The sequence below is a fragment of the Dipodomys ordii genome, unplaced genomic scaffold, assembly GCF_000151885.1.
Source record: "Dipodomys ordii isolate 6190 unplaced genomic scaffold, Dord_2.0 Scaffold55, whole genome shotgun sequence".
NCBI classification, from domain to species: domain Eukaryota; kingdom Metazoa; phylum Chordata; class Mammalia; order Rodentia; family Heteromyidae; genus Dipodomys; species Dipodomys ordii.
This window is the reverse complement of record NW_012267271.1, coordinates 5,585,141-5,587,425: the sequence shown is the minus strand read 5'-3', so window position 1 is coordinate 5,587,425 and position 2,285 is coordinate 5,585,141. Positions and strand designations below refer to the sequence as shown.

At 56.5% G+C, this 2,285-nt stretch overlaps 1 protein-coding gene across 1 annotated transcript in view; it reads left to right on the top strand.

Moving 5' to 3' along the window:
• LOC105989315 (chromosome unknown open reading frame, human C9orf50) overlaps positions 1-2,285 on the top strand; it is a 15,954-nt gene that overhangs the window by 12,372 nt on the left and 1,297 nt on the right. The window contains exon 5 of the mRNA XM_013021277.1: positions 1,714-1,874. Coding sequence (XP_012876731.1) covers positions 1,714-1,874 — 161 coding nt within the window. The remainder of the gene's footprint in view (positions 1-1,713; positions 1,875-2,285) is intronic.

Genomic DNA, 2,285 nt, shown 5'->3' with positions numbered 1-2,285 from the left:
GCTCAAGTGGTAGAGCGCTAGCCTTGAGCTGAAGAGCTGAGGGACAGTGCCCAGGCCCAGAGTTCAGGCCCCACGACCGGACCCAAAATAATAATAATAACAATTAGCAAGCAGGGTACCAGTGACTTAGTCTGTAATCCCAGCGAATGAGCGTAAAGTAAGCAGATCACAGTTTGGGTGCATGACCTGGCAGAAAGCACGGCCCTAACCAACAGAAAACAGAGACATGGATGGCTTAAGTGGTAGAGTGCCAGTCTAGCAAGCTCAAGTTTCTTTGTTCAACCTCAGTCCCAAGGGTAGGGATGGGTCAAAACAGCAGAATTCAGGGCTGGAAAAGCAGCTCATCAGTAGAGCACCTGCCTGCAGTAGGGTTTCTTTGGGACTAGATACCAAACTTCTTAACAGAAGGGAGAAATAAGCCAGGAACCATTATGTCCAGACTGAAGGAGAGGTGAAGAGTGAGGATCTCTGCCCATGAGGTTAGACAACAGAGCATAAATAAATCACATACCATTCTTCCTGATCCCATGCCCTGGCAGACATTACTAGTCACATACCATTCTTTCTGCTCCTGTACCATGGCAGACATTACTTCCCAGCACAGTGCTCCAGGTAGACACCATGATGGACCAGAGTAGAGCTCAAGCGTGCCCTACACGTATGTGACATTCCCTGATCGGCCCTGGGGGGACCCTGGGGTGCCCTAGCCTGGGCTCCAGCCCTCTTCCCTGGGTGGAGATGTCAGTCTCCAACTGGCAGGCAGAGCTGAGGAATGAATGCCTTTGCCTGGCTCAGCAGCAGGCCTTGGCCAGCAGCATCCCCCTCCCTGTAGTCGGCCTGTGTCCTCGTCACCTCCCAGTGTCCCCTGTGCAGCTGCACAAAGGTGTGGCAGGGAAAATGGGCAGTGACAGAGGAAACGTGTGTACCTGATGTCACCTGAGGTGCCCTTTTGGAGTGACAGAGCCACGGGTGTCCCTTGAGACTGAAATTTAACAATAAGTGAAACAATTGTATCACTAACATAAGCAGAACAGCTACACTGTGTGTGTGTGTGTGTGTGTGTGTGTGTGTGTGTGTGTGTGTACTGGGGCAGAACTCAGGGCCTCAGGCTCCTCGCTTGGCTCTTTCTACTCAAGGTTGGCCGTCTATCACTTGAGCCACATTTTTTTTTCTTGCTGGTTCACTGGAAATAAGATTCTCCTGGACATTTCTGTCCAGGCTGGCTTTGAACCACAATCCCCAGAGCTCAGCCTCCTGAGTAGCTAGGATTACAGGCGTGACCACGAGTAGGAGGTATCTATACCTCTGGCACGTTCCATCCCTTCCCGGCCCTGTTCAGGGGTGGAGCTGGTCTCCGTCACTGGCCAAGGAAACAGGCTCACAAGAGAAAGCTCGCAAACCCAGGGCTGCGTGGGCCTGGGCGCACGGGGCTCTTTGCTGCTTGCTTGTTGGTTCTGAGCGTTGGCTGTCTGGGACCCAGCTCTTCCCCGCTGGGAGAGCCTCCACACCTCAGTTTCCTCATCTGTGTGGGTGTGGTGCCCTGGCCCACCAGCAGCAGGAAGCACTCAGCTGGGCCGCCGTGTCTCCCGCTGTCCCAGGCCCTGGCCTGCAGGCCAAACCAGGCCACCTGTCCACGTCCTCACCTCCAGCCCTGGTCTGCACGTGTTGTTGGGGTTCTAAGGCTCAGGCCGCGCTCCCCCACTCTCTCGGCAGGCTGCAAGGCTCACAGGTACCCCGGATCAGTACTGTCCAGATCCCCAACCCCGGGGAGGGCACTGCCCCCCGCCACCGACGCTACTGCCCGTTCCGGGTGCGGTTTGAGGATGAGACCCTGCGAGACTCAGAGCGCAGATACTGGGAGCGGAACTGTGCGGGTAAGGAGCGGGACCCTGACGGCCGTCTCGGCACGGGCAGAAGCCAGGGCTCCAGGCCCGGGAACGGCCCGGACCCCCTGCCCAGAGCATGCAGGTGACTGATGGTGAGTTCAAGGCTGAGATTGCGCGCATGCATGCACACACACACACAGTAGTGAGGCCCAGGGAGAAACAATCTCCGCTCCACCCAGGGCAATACATTGCCCGCGGAAACTTCCAGAAGTATCTTCCTCCCATGTCTGCAGGGAGATGCCCGGGATGGTCGGGAAGAAGAGATGGCACCCTGCGCCTCCAGGGCCCAGGCAGAACTGGCACTCAGCCCTTGGGGGCTGGGGCGATCTTCAGCCTTGACACAATGACTGACAGACAACACACACACACACACACACACACACACACACACACACACAC